The sequence below is a fragment of the Nuphar pumila genome, chromosome 14 (assembly GCF_984573655.1).
Source record: "Nuphar pumila chromosome 14, dmNupPumi1.hap1.1, whole genome shotgun sequence".
Lineage (NCBI taxonomy): Eukaryota > Viridiplantae > Streptophyta > Magnoliopsida > Nymphaeales > Nymphaeaceae > Nuphar > Nuphar pumila.
This window is the reverse complement of record NC_143262.1, coordinates 86,142,563-86,158,167: the sequence shown is the minus strand read 5'-3', so window position 1 is coordinate 86,158,167 and position 15,605 is coordinate 86,142,563. Positions and strand designations below refer to the sequence as shown.

At 42.6% G+C, this 15,605-nt stretch overlaps 1 protein-coding gene across 3 annotated transcripts; it reads right to left on the bottom strand.

Moving 5' to 3' along the window:
* Positions 1–660: 660 nt before the first annotated feature.
* On the bottom strand, positions 661–13,531 carry LOC149817232 (ACT domain-containing protein ACR3-like). Of its 3 annotated transcripts, none has more exons than XM_089987713.1 (8): positions 13,327–13,531; positions 11,135–11,266; positions 10,630–10,675; positions 7,213–7,327; positions 5,323–5,390; positions 3,654–4,259; positions 2,385–2,489; positions 661–1,067 (listed from the first exon to the last, which is right to left on the bottom strand). In XM_089987713.1, exons 2-8 carry the CDS (start codon positions 11,203–11,205, stop codon positions 738–740), a joined length of 1,341 nt encoding a protein of 446 aa, XP_089843839.1. In that variant the 5' UTR covers positions 11,206–11,266; positions 13,327–13,531; the 3' UTR covers positions 661–737. The 3 variants fall into 3 exon arrangements, with proteins under 3 accessions (XP_089843839.1, XP_089843838.1, XP_089843840.1); XM_089987712.1 differs by lacking the exon at positions 13,327–13,531 and adding an exon at positions 11,467–11,713 and having other exon boundaries at positions 11,135–11,378; XM_089987714.1 differs by lacking the exons at positions 2,385–2,489; positions 13,327–13,531 and having other exon boundaries at positions 11,135–11,713.
* Between the last annotated feature and the right edge of the window lie 2,074 nt (positions 13,532–15,605).

Here is a 15,605-nt window from a genome sequence, read left to right as displayed (position 1 = left end):
TAGTGTGCTAAGAATAATCTCTACTTCTCTAATTTTTTTCGACAAATTTAAATTTTTGATGAATAGGAATAATCTCTACTTGTTTCTCTTGCAACCTAATTGCATTAGAATGCATCTATTCATGTCGAAGCAGAAATTCCCATAGCCTCCATGAAAAAATGCAGTAGTCAACTTATGATGAAAGAATTTTGATAGAATGTGATTCCTTTTCATCCAAACACACCCTTATCGTTTGTTTAAAGATCACATTATTCTCAGAATCTTGCTGACCGTCCTACAGCATCTCCAGTCAACCATTGGACATATCAACAAATCTGCTGACCATCCTACAGCATCTCCAATCAACCCTTGGACATATCAACAAAGTTGACAGTTGGCTAAGTTTGCCCAAATCAGCCTTCCAGCTCTCTATAATGTTGATCTACATAATTATGCACGTACAAAATGAGGTAACATTATCAGTGTTCATTCTTTGTAAAAAATACTTCTAATTTAGCTGTAAAAACTCGAACTTTTTTCCTTTTTTTTTTCATTTCGGTGTTTCATAATGGATCCCAAGTTCACATATGAGAGAGAGAGAGAGTCCACGTCGTAAGGAAAGAAGGACGAAGTATTCATCAAACTCCCTCCTTTGGGAACAAGAACCAGAGAGAGAGAGAGTTTGGTGAACATATATTATATATACATTTCACAATAAGAAACACTGTTATATATACATTTCACAATAAGAAGCACTGTTAGTACATAACATTCAATAATCTCTCAAGGAGGCTTCCAAAAGAGAATCTGAATTTTGTTGTTCCCACAGATTGCTGGGGCTTAGCCAAATCTGAGGCCTTCTTCACATTGAACAACATGTTCTGCCCTATATCCTTGCGTAGACATTCAATGGTCTTCATGTCCACTGGGTTCCCTGATGTATCTTGCACATAGAAAACATTGACAGCTTTGCCCTCTCCTGTTGACACCTCGGCTCGCATCACCGACAGCCCGTTCTCACGTAGGACTCGAGTCACTTTCGATAGCAATCCAGCTCGGTCCCTATAACACAATTCTAGGATCACACCCTGCACAAATGGGATGAAAAAAGCCTTTAGTTGTGGAAGCCGCATGAATAATAGTCTTTGAGCTATTCTTGAGTCCCTAAAAACCATTGAGAAAACTCGTTTTATTTTAGGCTAACAATCTTTCCACAGTGGCATATTTTTTCAAGTCTTCAACAGCTCTAGAATTGCCTAGCAAAGAGATAACTACCTGACATCAGGGATGCAAACAGTTTGGATCCGGATAGGGATGCCAATGGATCACATTTTTTCTGATATCTGACCAAATTCAATTCCATGCCAAAACTACATCCCATTATAATCAGATGCAGATGCAGATGCAGATATGGTTTTGATTTTTTGCTACCGAATCTGACAAATATCAGAATCTGTTTACATGTAAAAGAGCAGATTTTATATGAGCTTTTCACCATCTGAGTCCGAATTTGAATTTGAATCTGTTTAGCCAACATCCAATTTGTCGAATATGGTATTGGCCACATCCGATCTGAATCTGAACGGTTTACATCACTAGATCCAGAACAGCTAAATACATGGAGGAGACGGATCCGAAACAGCCAAAATTTGTAAAACTTCCATCCTGGATCTGACCCATTTGCATTCCTACATGACATGGCACTTGGGCTCTCTTTGGGAGCTGGCAGAATTGGTAACTATCACCTCCTGGATGTATGTGGATCGAATTGTGTGAGACATGGACAATAACAAGCAGCCTGAGTCTCAATGCTAAGCTAGTCCTCACTATTTAAAGATGTGTTTGGAATTTAGGTTGGCGTTTGTAAAAGTGAGTTCACGTGAATATAGTAAGGAAAACAAAGAGAAATGCTAGGACCAAACATAAAACAAAGTTACCAAGAAAAGAAATAGATACAAGAAGGGATGTATGAAGTGAAAGCAAAGAAGCGAGTGCTAAAAAGTAGTATGAAGCAGGAAGTAAGATGCGATTTTGAAGCAACTAAGCACATGAGAAACAAAAAAAAGCTCATAGGAAAGAATACCAAGCGCGAGGGGAAGCAAATAAGAAACGGACATGAAAGCAAGTAGAAAGAAATATATAATCAGCATGCAAGCTTGCTATAAAAAATGTTATTTTTGAATAAGAAAACATATGAATTGAGGAGGAAGCAACAAGGAGGGAAACGCTAAGAAAGCGACCGAGGAAGCGGGCTTCTCATATTTCAGAAGCACGTTTCTCAAGGCTTTAACTCGTTTGCGGGAGCAAAGATCTTCCCACGTATGAAACGTGTTTTCGAGGAAGCGAGCTTCCCCATGTGGCAGAAGTTTCCAGTAAGCATTACAATAAAGAGATGGGCTACTCACATCAGAGATTCTGCGCAGAATAGCAGCCTCGAGACTCTTGATGACGCGCTTTTTTTCAGTTTGTGTGTCAAGAGTGAAACCATCAGTATGCCGTACATAGTACTCCTGCAAGATTATACTAGTGAAGACAAAAAAAAGAAAGAAGAAGAATGAAGCATGAAAAACCACTTCCACAAAATATATGAACTTTATGATATAAAATATAACTAAAAACATATTTAGACTGGTTAACGAGTCCATTCGAGCCGAGCCGAAAATTCATTGTTCATGTTTGGCCTGTCAAGCCTATTTCACGAATTTGAGCGAGCTCTTTATGAGCCGAACACGAGCAGCTCCTTCATTTCTAGCGCTCGGATCTGAACCCAATTAGGCTATGCCCCGTTATGTATTGATCCCAGATGTCTATATCATTGATAATTTGAGAATATTGTGACTTTGTCAAAGATGACAAAATATAAAAAAAAAGTAACATCCTCAAAATACAACTATATTTAAAACAATATGGTATTACTGCAAAATTATCAGAAATTAATATTTTTATAATTTGTGTTTTTATATGTTTAAAAATTTCTATATTTTGATATTTTCCCTAGAACAACAATTTTTTAAATATATCTAACAAGCAACTGAAAGGGTAAAAAAGGCAGACATCTATCTTAAATATTTGATAACTGAAGTCTTAAAATATATTTAAAAATAAAATAAGTGTTTTTCCTGTGATCACATATTCGCCATTGCAGCTAACCTGTGCCGAACGGAAAGTGGATCAGGTCAAAGGTTCCAGGAACCTTAATCACTAAGATGAGCGACACCAGGACTAACCCAAAACGTTCACATATTTCATATGCATCCTGGGCCGTTTATTTTAGAGCCAATGATGGGGGCAATCTGTACAAGCCCAATATGACTTAGGCCTGCAGATTGCAGGCCCGGCCCGATAGTAATGCCTGGCCGGACCTGGCCCAACTACTAATCGAGCTAAAACAGGGACTGCCCCAGATAAAAGTTGAATGGGCCCGGCCCAGCATGGCAGTACCGGGCAGCCCAAGCCTGGCCCAAACCTGATAAGAGTCAGGTTGGGCTTATGTCCGGCCTGGGTTCGAGTTGGATCTGTCGGGCTCTATTGGGCTGGCCTGGCCCCATGGCCACCCTAGTCTGTGGGTTTGGTTATATACCGGCCTGAGCCAAGGCTGAAGTCATATCAGGGTCGGGTCCAGACTCAGACCCGACCACTCTATCAGCAGTATCTGTCGGGTCTTTAGTCCATACCTGGAGTGCGTAGGGTCCATCCAAGACGACGGATGCATGGAACACCACGTAGTTCATAACAGTAAGGGCGTAAACCGTGTCGAACAGCAGCTTCGGCCGATCCTTGCACCTGACGTTGATCAGGGAATACCCCTTGTCAGTGCAACTCTCCACTGTGATCCACGGCCGGAATCCGCCGGACACTGCCTCTTTGGACACTGCCTCTTCGGACACATCTCCACCACTTTGCCCGCTGCAGTCCGGGTCGTCGGACATCATCTGGTGCAGCCTCCGGTCTAAGTGGGTCAGGTCTGTCGAGACGCTAGTCCAGGCAGGCCCATCGCTGGAACGGAGCACGTTGCGCAGATGGTCCTCGATGACTGCGAGCCGGACCGGGTCGTCGACCCGCCGCGAGGTCGCCGCGTCGGTCACGTAGACGACGCAGGCGACCCGAGTATTATGGGTCCAGACCTCTGCCGCCACCACGTTGCAGTGGTTTTGGGCCAGGACGGCCGAAATCTCGGATAGGAGGCCTGTCCGGTCGTTCCCCATGAGCTCGAAAACTGTGTACTCGACACCTATTGATTGCACGCCGAGAGTCTTGAGAGATCCATTTGGCCCAAGTGCCTGCACGGAGAGAGAACCCATTTAGATGCGCCTAGTTCAACTTTTCACCATTCTTAATGCAAAAATAATCATGTGGTATTGATATTTTCTTATTAAGTAGCAAGTAATTTTATAAATTCATCTTAATATTTTTTTGAAATTAATGCATCATTTATCATCATTCATTTAATTTTTTTTTTATATTTACACACACGGAGAAAGACACCTAGCCATGCTGGCTCTGCCTGCCGGAGTAAAACTTTGTGGGCTTACACCTTGCCCCTAGGAAGTCATCACGCTTTGGCTTGCTCAAGGGATGACGCTCATGGAATTTGAACCTAGACCGCCTGCTTAGTGGCTTAGGCCCCATCCCACTAAGACGAGCTCATTCATTTAAATTTGATATTGGTATATAAACAATGATAATAATCCTTAAATCGCAAAGTATAGTAATGACTATTATAACTTTATGTTTAGCAAAATTATGATTAAAAGAAGTTCCTAATAAATATGGAACCAAATTCATTAGAGATGTAAACGAATGGAATTCGGGTTGGACATAGCCAATACCAAATCTGACTAATCGGAAGGGAAAAAGTTAATACTAAATCCGGAAAAATACATATAATCAGATTTAAATATCAGTCAGAATCGGTTATCTGTTAGATTCGGTCATGAAATCCTTATACCAATCCAAATCCGAATACTAATCGCATTCAGCTTTCTGAACCAAATCCAACTAATGGGATTCGGTCTCTTAAAAATTAACTACTCCCATCAAAACAGTGAACAAGCTCATTGTGAGCGGTTCATTTTGAACCATTCCAGTGCTGTCTATCCGAAACACGAACATCCAAAAAGGGTGGAGCCCGTTCAAGTGATGGGCATCTCATTCGCACACGTCTTGGATGCCGCTCATCTTGGGATCAATGGCATCCAGAAGTGTTCTGACACTAATCTGACATGATCCCGTCTCATACCAGTATTTGGTACCTGTACGCTTGATACATGGCATCAAAGGTATATCAAGTACCAATGCAACAAGGGTTAATGGCAAAAAGAAGCAGAGCTTTTAAAGCCTCACCTTTTCTATCTGTTCGATGGTCTTCGAGTTGGTCAGTTTGTTCCCCCGTTGGTCCGTAACGTGAAAAACTGCAATGACAAGGAACACTTTAGTCGGTCTATTGGATGTGCCCAGTACGTGCACATGAACCCGAAATCAAATCAGAGTGCGAGTTGGGCCGAACGTGGCCTAAAAGAATGAACCAACAGAATGTCCATGTCGATTCTTGAGATTTTTTGTCCTTTATTGTTTGATACTTTGATACTTTACAAAATTCACGAACTATGAAACTGGTGAACCAACAGAGTGTCCATGTCGATTCTCGAGATTTTTTATCCTTTATTGTTTGATACTTTGACACTTTAGAAAATTCAAGAACTTTGAAACTGGAACAAGTTCACGAGTCCCCTCGCTAGGCGACATAAATTCTGGGGCAACGCAGCAGCAAAGAATAAAAACAAACAAAAAAACAAATCACCGATCTTCGATCTTTTATTTCTCGAAATCCTTTTTTTAGTAGCCCTGGGCAAAAAAAAAGATCCCACCCTTTTTTGACATAGGATGGGTTCCATCATATGTTGATCCTAGCCATCGAGCTGAACTATCTAGTCGGGCAGGATCAATCCTCACCGTTGATTGGATGGCTAAGACTGAATGTATGATGGAACCATCTAGGTCAAATGATGGATCCGTACTCAAGCACTAGAGTACTTTCACGAGTGAGGATGAGGTCAGAGAGGTCTCTGCGTCCTAGATGCCATCCATCTCAAGAGGGTGTGATGCCCATCTTTTGGATGGGCCTCCACCCTTCCATGCCCTAGATGGAGGGGACATCCATGGGTTTAAAATAGATGGCGCCGTACCTGTTTCGTGGTTGTTATTCAATTTTATGATGAACGCCATGTAGGAAACCATTAACCGTTTTAAAGTTAAGAGGCACTGCTGACTTTTTTCATTGTCCTGGCAGCAACTCTGTGGTCTTACGCCCATGGGATTTGAACCTAGACTGCCCGCCGAGAAACCCCTTTGGGGCAGGCACTCATGACTTTATCCTCTCTCCGTAGGAACCCGCAGCATGTGATTTCTTTTATTGAGAAAGGATCACATCAGGGGCAGCTCTGACCAGTCAGAGCTGCCTTGGATGTGGTTCATAAAGAAACAAACTCATTGTGAGCTGTTCATTTTAAACCATTCGGACGCCGTCCATCCGAAACACGAACCACATCGGAAAAAAGAGTGAGGCCCGCCCAAGTGATGGGCATCCCGTACAGGTTTTGGGTTCATCTTGAGATCAACGGTATCCAGAAGGGAGATGACAGATTACCGTGAGAACACACACTATCATAGATAATCCAACTGAATCTGAGTAACCTAAGGCTGCCTTTGCATTTGGTAAGGGAGTTCCCTCGAACTTGTTTCTTCCAACCGAACGACATTTCCATGTGTTGCCAAAATATGATTTTTTTTTTGAAAGGCAAGCTGGGGTTAGGCGGTTATACCATTGGGTTTTGAACCTGCAACGTCTCAAGACAAGATGACGTGCACTAGCTGATCCTACAAGATAAGCAGAGCCCCCATTGGTGCCAAAATATAATTATAGGACGGAGTTGCCAAAAACATCCTCTTGTGAATGGAATTGAAATATGGTGTTAGGGTTGCCAACTCCATTCCCAGTGCTGTTGTTTTTGACAATACCACTGCTCCGAACAGCAGAGAGCACGTGAGCACTTGGCGAAACCACACAAAAAACTTCCGATTCAAGGCTCCCAAACAGAGCCCAAATGGAATTAGCCTAAGATGACTCTTGGTTTTCGAAGGTGGGAAAAAGCTGGTTCTAACATCTAACGTGGATTACTTTTTCCACCTATTAAAATAAAACAAAAAATGCTACTTTGTTTCCCCCTCTCTTACCGTCCATGAACCATCCGCCATCAGAGCAGATGTAGGCTTTTGAGATGATGAGAGCAAGGTCGGTCAGCACCTGAACCACTTCCAACAGTATGCCAGGCTTGTTGACGCTGTCAACCTGCAATAGACCAAAAAAGGCATTCAATCCACCACAACACTAGATTCTTCTTTCTGCCTGAGGCAGTGTAGTGCGGCAAATACAAATGAGTGCGTATCAGGTCAGAGCGACCTCACACCGATGCCGTTCATCCATGCGATGAAAGACATCCAAAATACCATGGCTGAACTTTGTTGTCAGCCGTTCATTTTGCAAACTCTACATGCCGTTCATCTAGGGCATCAATGGTTCTGAAATAAAAACGTAAGATTACCACCCCCATCCTTAATGACAAATCATTCCTAACAACCTCATGCCGGTTCTGCTTTGACATTAGCGCCATGTGACAGTTTTGCTGTGAGATTAGAGTCAAATCTGATCCGAAGCACAATCACAAATATCGCCCATATTTTAAAAATATTGCAATTCCAATTTTATTACAACATTTTCAAAGGTCAATATTATACCAAGTTACCAACAAAGGGCAATTTTCAAAATATCACCTATTTTGAAAATATCACATTTTTATCGTGCTACTAATATGATAAGGACATTTTTTTTCAGAGTTTTTTGAATTATTCATGCATTTATTTATATTTATATGTATTTTTTATATGTTTATATATAGCAATATTTTCCTGAGTTTTTTCTAAAAAAACAAGAACTTCCAAAATAGCACGAATTTCTCCTCCAAAACATTTTCACAGTCACCAAAACCCCACGCAGCAAGCCAGTTGAACTTTGTATATTGCCACGATTAGGAAGTAGCAAAGACACAACCAAAACATCGAAGTGAAAAACTGAAAAGGAATTTGGGGCCTCGGCCGTGTAGCATGTGTTGCGGAGCCAAAAGTCTAGTAACAAGGCTAGTGGGGCTTTAACACAGTAAGTGCTGTTACAAACGAGTAATGATACAAAAATTAGTGCATCAGCTGAATAAAAAAGGAGCCAGGATCAGGTACCATCACATGGTACACTTTCAGTGTGCCTCTGCACCTGGCTGCCCTTTATCTTTGGCAGACAGTTTGTCGGTTGTGGGGCCTAAAAGCAGATGGAGGACAGCCAGGTGGAGAGTCACACTCAAAGTGTGCCATGATCCTGGCTCATAAAAAAGGGGTTAGAGCCAGAGAAACGGGCCCAAATGTGAGATCGGTGGGCACCTGACTTCAGAAAAGTTGTAGTACACAGTGTTTAAACTAGTAACCTAGCCTGATGCAACCAACACAAGCGAGTTAGACCTACAATACAAAGTTGGGCATAGTCTTGGCTTTACCCTAGCATCCTAGCTACGCAAAATAGGGTCGCCTAAGCCAAGCACGAGCTAGCTCTTGAAGGTGTCCAACCGGAGTCTCTCTCTCTCTCTCTCTCAGATTAACGGGGCCTGTGGTAAGCAGTTCAAGGTTGGGCGCGCTATTCGGCAAGGATGCCCCTTGTCCCCTCTGCTTTTTAACGTCGTTTCTGAAGACATTATAGTCTTGCTCAAGAGGGCAGTGGGGTGTGGTTTTATTAAGCCACTAGGAGTTCAGGAGTTTCAGAGCAATATTCTTACTTACGCAGATGATATGATTGTGTTCGGCGTTGGATCCATCGAACAGATGTTAAGAGTCAGGCTCATCATCCTCTTCTTCCTATCGATGTCGGGCCTCTCGCTAAACAATGATAAGTGTTGCATGTCCATGATCAATGTTCCTCCACATATGCACGCCATTGGGCAGAAGATCTTTCAGTGTGCCACTTCGGATAAGTTTTTCTCCTACCTTGGTATGCCGCTTCAGCTCTCACGGATTCCATCAATTGCTTGAAACGCCACTCTCCAAAAGGTTCATACTAAAATTTCGACTTGGCAAGCCTCCTACCTTTCGATTGCCGGCAGACTTACTCTCATCAAGCATGTTTTAAATGCGATGCCAGAATTTATTATGTCTATGTTCCTTATGCCTGTGGGGATCAATAAGAAGCTCTCTAGAGTATTGACCAGGTTTCTTTGGTCTGGGCAAGGTAACAATAAAAAACGTCACCTTGTGGGTTGAGAAACGATAAGGCTACCGCAGAATAGAGGGGGTTTGAGGATTTCGGCCTCTAGGTTAAGAAATATTGTTCTGGTTGTTAAACAAAGTTGGCTTGCTCATCAATCGGGGTCCCCTTGTGTGAATTTCCTTCAGGCTAAATATGGATCAGTGGAGTCTTTGTTTGGAGGTCAGGACGCAATTAGGTCGCCCATTTCGCATCTGCGGAGATCGTGGATTCAAGCTTGGTCTGCTGTGTGGGGTGGTGAGGGCGACGACGTCGCTCAGAGTCAGTTCCTTTGTAGAGCGATCACCCCGAATGGCTCCGTCCGCACTAAAGACACCTACCTTTCTCTCCTTCCGGCAGGTGTGAATCGGTTCCATATGAGAATTATCTGGGGCAAAGGTCCTCCTCCGAGAGCGTGCTTCCTTGCTTGGCTTATTTTGCATGATCGGGTGCAGACGGATAGCTTCATCAAGTCTATAGGTTTTTGTATTGTGAGTAAATGTGTTCTCTGCGAGAGGGCCGAGGAATCTGCGTTGCACTTATTCTGGGAATGTCAGGTCTTTCAAGATATCTTTAAGGTTACCTGGAATAAACCGGTCGTGTCCGTGCGCCAGGAGTCTTTCGCTGTAGACCTCTTATGGGGACCCCAGCCAGTTCGTAGATGTAGAAGTTGGCGGATCATTTGGAGAACTTGGTTGCTCTCTTCCTGGTGGGCCGTTTGGATGTCGCGCAACAATGCTATTTTCAGGCAGACCCCGGTTAATTTCAACAAGTTAGTAAATTATATTTTGGCGGATGTATACGCATCGTTACGCATATGCCTTCCGGATCTTCAACGCCACTTGCCGCTAAGGCCTCCTCCGGATCCGGACTGATCGCCTCGGTTTTTATTTGTATTTTGTGTCTATTTTTGGCTTATGTGTTCTTTGTCTTGTTTGTCGGTTTCAACGGCTGTTGAACCTGTCGTAATGTTGATATCTTTGATTCGGCTCTCTCTCTCTCTGGGTTAAGTGTTGACTGCTTTTATATCAGCATTACCACTTGAGCTTTTAAACATTAAGAACGCACAAATAAGAACCACGCACCACTAGCTTGAGCTCGAGCGCGACTTGGGTCTGAACTTAAACAAGCAGAGTATCACAAAGGAAGACACGTTTAGCGATATCTTTGAATTGGGTAATCCGATTCTTCGAAGAACATGTACTTTTGGGTCAGCACAATGGCCCGCTCTTTTTGTTGGTGTGATTTCGTCTCTATCTTATCTCATCAAATTCTAAAAAGGAAAAAGGCCATGTGGGCGTAAAGATTACCTTCACTAGCGTGCAATCACTGCAGGTGATGTTGTCAATGGATACCCTGCAAATTGATATAGATAAGCAAGATCATCAGCCAAATTTGAGAGAGAGAGAGAGACGACTGACTCATAAAAGATGACTCCGTCTATTGCTGGTAAAACAGAATATAACATTATGCTTTTCTCGAACATGAATTTAAGCCTTTTTCACAGATATTTTCTATATACGCTCAAAAAAAGTTAAATGTATAAAAGGTACACTTCTTCTAAGATTAAAAAGACATTTCCAATACCAAGGAAGTTCATTTTCATACTAAAGCACTCCATTTTTTCAAAGCGAACTTCTCATAAAGCTCTACAAGGGTAAAAGAATGTAAGGTTTTAACCATGTAAGATTCAAGGTTTAAAAAAAAAAACCTCTTTGAGAAGCTAGTTGCCGACATTTTTAAAAAGGTTTGGTGGCGACGGATAGCACGACCATTCAGAGGAGAGAGATGGTTGGTTTTTTAGAAAAGGTTTACCTTGGAGGGTTCATTCTCTGGTTCAGTGTCTCGTACTCGGGGTCGAAGTAAGGCCACCGGATGCTCCCCATGCATGCGCCCTCTTTCTTTTTTCTCCGCTTTTCCCCAGGCTACTGCTGCATGCGAGAAGATCTTCAAGAAGAAAATCGCAGTTATGTTTAGCGATTTTTGGAATTCCTGGTTCGTTCAACATGGGGTTCGAACTTGTGTCGTCCCTCAGCTTGGTGACGTTCACGAGTCGTCCCTACCAGATGAACGGAACCCTCACGGGCTTTACAACAGGATACTTGAGTGTAAGAAAATGAAGCAGGCTTTTTAATAATTAACCCTACATTGAAACTCGCCCTTTATGAGATCGTAGACTGGGGATATGAACCCGAGACTCAAACTTCACGACGAAACGCAACGCAACGCGTCCTCACCGCCACCACAATCACAAGGATGGAAGGAACTCCAAATGAGGGGTAGTCAAATATGTGTTGGCCCGCCAAACCAATCATTACCACCAACCAGCACAAGAGCTGTCCATCTCTGATATGAACGACGGTGAGACGTCGCGTTCCACCGTTTTCCCTCAACCTGATGCTCGTGTTTAAAAACAAAAAAACAGCAGGTGACCTAAAGAAATATAAAAAGGAAAGGGCATGGGGAAAGTGCACTGGTGAGATTGAGCACGAAATTGGCTGACCATTCTTTCAATCTTCATCCTCGCCCCTCTTTACTTTTTATTTTCTCGTCTTCTCCCTCACAAGAGAGAGAGAGTTTGTCGATACTAGTCATCCATAATAAGAGACACGTAGGCAGTTTGTAGAGTGATAGTGAGAGGAGAGACGTAACAGAACTTGTCGAGAGAGAGAGAGTATAATGATGAAAATTATAGATTAAGAGACAGAGAGATGCTTAGGCGTCTCTAGCCCTAAAGATTGATCATGGAAGAGGCATCCCTCATTCCTTCTATACGGGGGAAAATGAACAAAACTATATCGCAAGGATGATTCCTAAAACTCCATCAAACCGAAGCATCCTCATGAGCGGAATCCATCTCTGGGCGAAAAATTCCTCCTTTGTAATGATACACGAATCATGAAAGAAAGAAAGAAGATAAGACGTCTAAAGGAGAGAGGATCAAGGGGTCATTTCCTTGCACGCGCAAAAAGAACGGAGAGATCCAGAGTCCCTCTCCAAGGCCACTTCGGTCGGCTTGATTCCGTCGGGTCGGAGAGGGTACGAACCCAACTTTATTCGGGAGAGCGGCGTTCTAGAGAGACGTGAAGGGACGGTGTGCGTTTTGAATTGTTGTGGAATTCATGAGCAAATTGGTTTCTCCATATACGGAAGGTGAATGAAACGTCATATACTGAAATGTTTCGAAGCGGAAAAACAGCATGCGAACAGAGGATTTCCTGAAATTGATCAAGAAATTGGGGATATAAAGAAAGGGGCCAAGGAGCCAAAAAGATCCACTTTCCGATCTGGAAGCTTATTTGCTAAAAATTTTCATATATTTCTTCAAGGGACGGGTAGATTTGCGGAAGATCCTCTGGAACTCAAAGGAAATCGTAAAATTTTTTAAGAAAGGAAGCGGAACATCAAATATTTGAACGAGAATCCGAAGAAATGGAAGTGAAAGCAGCGTGATTGCAAAAGCTGCTGAGTTTACACTTTACAGAGAAAAGAACGACACGAGAATTAGAAATCCCTACCAGAACACGACGACGAGAGCAAAAATGTGAGAGAAGTCTACTCCAAACCAAGGAAAAGGCAGATAAAAACACATCTTAAGAAAAAAATCGGGGAAGAAAAGGGAAAACCGCTTCCATAGCAACGAAACTCCAGCACGCACAGAACTCGACGATTTCACAACAAAAACAGGAAAAAACAAGAAGCGAAAATCGCGAATTTTCAGAAAACTAGTGATCTCGAAGGAAAATGAAGAACGCTCACGACTCAACAAAGTTCACAACAAACACGGGAAAAAGAAGCAAGCAAAAACTCCAGCTCTCCAAGAAAAAACGCGCAAAAACGAAAAATCAGGATCTCCCGCAACTCTTCACATCAAAAACGGGGAAAAAAGAAAGAAAAGACTCCAAAACTCCACAAAAATCCCCAGGGAACGAGAAATCAAGAGCAAAATCGCACGGATCATAACAAAAACCAGAAAATGCAGGAAAAAACGAAGAGAAAATGCCGACCTCCTCTTCTTCGGCACTACTCCACCGGCGGGACGACGGAACTTTTGTTGAAGGACGAGACGAGACGAGACGCCACGAGACGCAGAGATGAGACTGAAGAAATGACGGCAAAACTCCGGCAAACAAGAATACGAATAAGGAGAGAGAGAGAGAGAGGGGGCTAGGCTCTTATGGAGAAACTAGTGAGGTCATCCGCAGAGGAGTTCTTCCGACGTTGGTCTATCTCTCTATATATCATATATAAGTATATATATTTCGTGGGAATAGCAGAATGTCCTAATTACCCTTGAGAAATAGGGAATTACGATGGAAGCTGGAAACTTGATTAGTTGCATAAGCGTTTCTGGATTTTTATAAGAGGAATGGTCTTATGAGGTCTGAGCCCATATGTATTGGATCAGGACAATGCTCGATCGCTCAATCACATATCCTCGGCCCTAAGGGTATGTTTGATGGCTTGTCCAGGGTTGGACGAAATGAACAAAACAGACGAAACTGAATATTGGTTACCTTCGTTCCGTAACAATTGTTAAGTCCAACATTTGTTTTGACTGTACTCAGATGCCATGTTCCAAACGCCGATTGTTTGATGAGATGCTATGTTACAAATTACAACAGAAATTGCAAAAAAGTTACAGGCTCAGACAGGAATGGGCACAAGTTAAGCAAGAGTAAACTTTCACCTTCAATTGATGAATATTTTATGATACAGAAAACATATATAAAAAACTAACACAGAGTATTTGGCATATGCCTCTATCAGAAATCATGTTATCAAACAACCGACAGAAGACAAACTGCCACTTCTGTGGTTGCTGATAAACCCTGATTGTGAATGCCTCATAAAAAATCATGACCAAGAAATGATTAAACAATTTAGATGGGATAATTCAAAAAGCCCACCTGAAAATGAAGCCACAGACAGTTGGCATGACCAGACTTGAAATAATAATACAATGAGCATGAATAATATCCACAAAATTCCCGCCACAAGAACCTCTTGTGAAATTCTTCTTCCAAACAGGCTTCAATGGAGATTCTTGAAAGCGCTAATCAAGAAGAAAATACAAAAAGAAAGAAGAATAATGAAGAAGAAGATCATAACAGAAATTAGAAAAAACCCTAATCAAGTAAAAATCAAAAAAAGAAAAAGAACGAACAAGAGAAGAATAATAAGAAGAAGAAGAGAAGAAGAGGAAGGGGGCCAAGCGGCCTCGCCTCCGCCGGCCACTGGCGCCCCTTCATCGGCTGTTGGCGCCCCTTCGCCGGCCGCTGACGCCCCTTCATCGAGAGAGAGCGCTCTGTCCCTCCGACTGCTGCATAGGAGAGAGAGACAGTTTTAACTTTTAAGAGAGAGGGTCAGGCACGAGAGAGAGGAGGGTCGGCTGCCCCCGCTGCCGAAGGGACGCCCCCTCTTGGTGCCGGAGGCGGTGGTGCCGCCACCCGTCGCTTCAGCGGAGCCCTTGCACAGAGAGATAGAGAGAGACATCGACGGGCACGACGCGCCCACCGATGCATTTTTTTTTCGTCCCCTCCGTTCCTGTTTTTTTTGTAACAGGGGGGGAGGTGGATCGAAAATTACAAACATTTATGGACGTGGCGGATGTGCGGAACGCCATCCGCCACGTCCAACGTTTGTCGAATTTGGTTGTTCCCAACGAGATTTTTGTCTAAATCCCGATGGGAATGACGTATCAAACATGCACTAAGGGAACAATTTCATTGACAGTAATGTTGTGGCATGTTCTATGAGCATCTTGGTGTGGTTAGCTTTACTTGATATTTGGCCTAAATGAGTTTATGAGATAATCAAGTCAAATATGAAGATAAATAGATATCCCTTGATTATTGGTTGTAATGTGAAGATAACATCAATATCCAGCAAACATGAAAATAGATATCTCTAGATTATCGACAATATTTTAAGTCAGTTCAGTAGTCAACCGCGACAGCCTCACATGAACGCTGTCATATCGATCCTTTGATATATCAAAAGTTTTCGAGGACAAAGAATTCTAATGTCACCCACTAATAAGATTCAAATGCGTGGTTATTATGATTTAGAATGAGCCTCTTGCTCAATGACTGGTAGATCTACATTTGGCTATTGCATCATGATTGGGGATAACCTAATTTCTTGAAAGACTAAAAAGCAATCCATCATGCCGATCGAAACTGAAAAACGACCTATGACCCTAGCATATTGTGAACTCACATAGATCAAGTACCTGTTGATGGACTTCGGCATTAATCATTTTCAACCCATAACATTGTATTGC